The 1,874-nt window shown below is 47.4% G+C and overlaps 1 protein-coding gene across 1 annotated transcript; it reads left to right on the top strand.

Moving 5' to 3' along the window:
- Positions 1–223: 223 nt before the first annotated feature.
- Positions 224–1,862, top strand: Pmar_PMAR009745 (cytoplasmic dynein heavy chain, putative; the record flags this gene model as incomplete). The annotated part of the gene is made up of 2 exons (XM_002773072.1): positions 224–1,744; positions 1,806–1,862. The coding sequence occupies 2 exons, from the start codon at positions 224–226 to the stop codon at positions 1,860–1,862; spliced, it is 1,578 nt and encodes a 525-aa protein (XP_002773118.1).
- Positions 1,863–1,874: the final 12 nt, after the last annotated feature.

The raw sequence follows: 1,874 nt of genomic DNA, 5'->3' as shown, positions 1-1,874 counted from the left end.
ATACGATGCTTATGATGATCTACACAGTCGAGTGGAAGCTGCCTTGGCCCTCCATCCAATCATTGCTGATCTCAAGTCTGAGGCATTGAAGGATCGCCACTGGAAGCAGATTCTGGGCATCTTGTCACTTGGTACGATCCACAATGGTGTCAATGGCCTCTTATTGGGACAGCTTTGGGATAGTACTGGTCTTAAGGAGCGAGAGAAGGAGTTACGTGGTCTCATGTCGGAGGCAGCTGGTGAACTAGCTTTGGAAGAGTTCATATCCTCTGTCAAGGAGTATTGGACTACACTCAATCTCGATTTCATACCCTATGCTGGGGGTAAATGCCATTTAGTGCGGGGATGGGATGACCTCTTTGCACAGCTTGATGAGCATATCAGCTCATTAGAGGCTATGAAGCATTCACCACACTATAAAGTATTCGAGACTGATACTAGATCATGGGAGGATAGGTTAACCAAGTTGAGATTGTTATTGGATATCTGGGTTGATGTACAACGTCGTTACGTCTATCTTGAAGGTATTTTCTGTAATTCCGAAGATATTCGCACTCTACTACCTACGGAATCCGCCAGGTTTGGCTCGGTTGATGCAGAATTTGTAAGTATTATGAAGAAGGTGTTCGATACTAAGGTCAACATACTGGACATTATGAGCACTGACACTTACATTCTCAAGACCCTTGAACGCTTGGGTAGAACTCTGAGCAGGATCCAGAAGGCTTTGGGTGATTATTTAGAGATGCAGAGAGCCCAGTTCCCAAGATTCTATTTTGTTGGTGATGAGGATCTTCTTGAGATGATAGGTAACTCACAGGACCTAACTGTTATCACGCAACATTTGAATAAGATGTTCGCTGGGATAGCTGGGATAGAGACTCGTCAGGATGAGGAGGATGTCAATACTGTATGGATAACTGCTCTCCGGAGTAGGGAGTCGGAGATAGTTCAACTTGGTGATGTTCATAGGGTTCCAGTAGACGTCTCGGTTGATGGTACTGCTGTGCCTGGTCAGCAGCAACAACATCGTCGTGGTATACACTACATTCTGACCTCCATCGAGAAGGCCATGCATGCTCGTCTACCAGAGCTACTCAATATGGCTATGGATCCTAGTTTATCTATATTAGACTTAGCTCGACAGTTCCCTGCTCAGATTGCCCTACTAGCATGTCAAGCTCGATGGTATAATGCACAGTCTGAGGCCTTTGGTATTCAAGGTGGTACTGCAGCTCTTCTCGAGGACTGTAAAGCAAAGCTAGAGGCTCTCTCGGCCGCTGGTGGTGCCGTACAGGGTGGTGATGACCCTCTACTGCGACGGAAGTATGAGCAGTTGATCAGCGAGGTCATCCATCAGAGGGAGATGAGTCGTCATCTGGACTCTGTGAAATGCACTAGCCCCCAACACTTCGAGTGGCTTCGTATACTAAAGCATCGGTGGTATCCCAATGACATGAGGCTGACTGTCGAGATATGTAGCGCTGTCTTCGAGTATGGGTTCGAATATCTAGGAGTATGTGATAAACTAGTCCAGACTCCTCTCACTGATCGCTGTTACATGGCACTAGCACAAACTCTGGATATGAGGTTAGGAGGTAATCCCTTCGGCCCTGCTGGTACCGGTAAAACTGAGACTGTGAAGTCCCTCGGTGCACAACTCGGCCGATTGGTAATGGTGTTCTGTTGTGATGAGAGCTTCGACTTTGCTGCAATGGGCCGTATCTTCGTGGGCTTGTGCCAAGTTGGCGCTTGGGGCTGTTTCGATGAGTTCAACCGTTTGGAGGAACGGATACTGTCGGCAGTCAGCCAACAGATCTTCTCTATCCAGTCTGGGTTACGACATCAGAAGGATGAAGTGAACATCCTCGATA

The sequence above is a fragment of the Perkinsus marinus genome, assembly GCF_000006405.1.
Source record: "Perkinsus marinus ATCC 50983 genomic scaffold scf_1104296959578, whole genome shotgun sequence".
NCBI classification, from domain to species: Eukaryota; Perkinsozoa; order Perkinsida; family Perkinsidae; genus Perkinsus; species Perkinsus marinus.
Note: the sequence above shows the minus strand (reverse complement) of the source record. Positions and strands in the feature narration are given on the sequence as shown.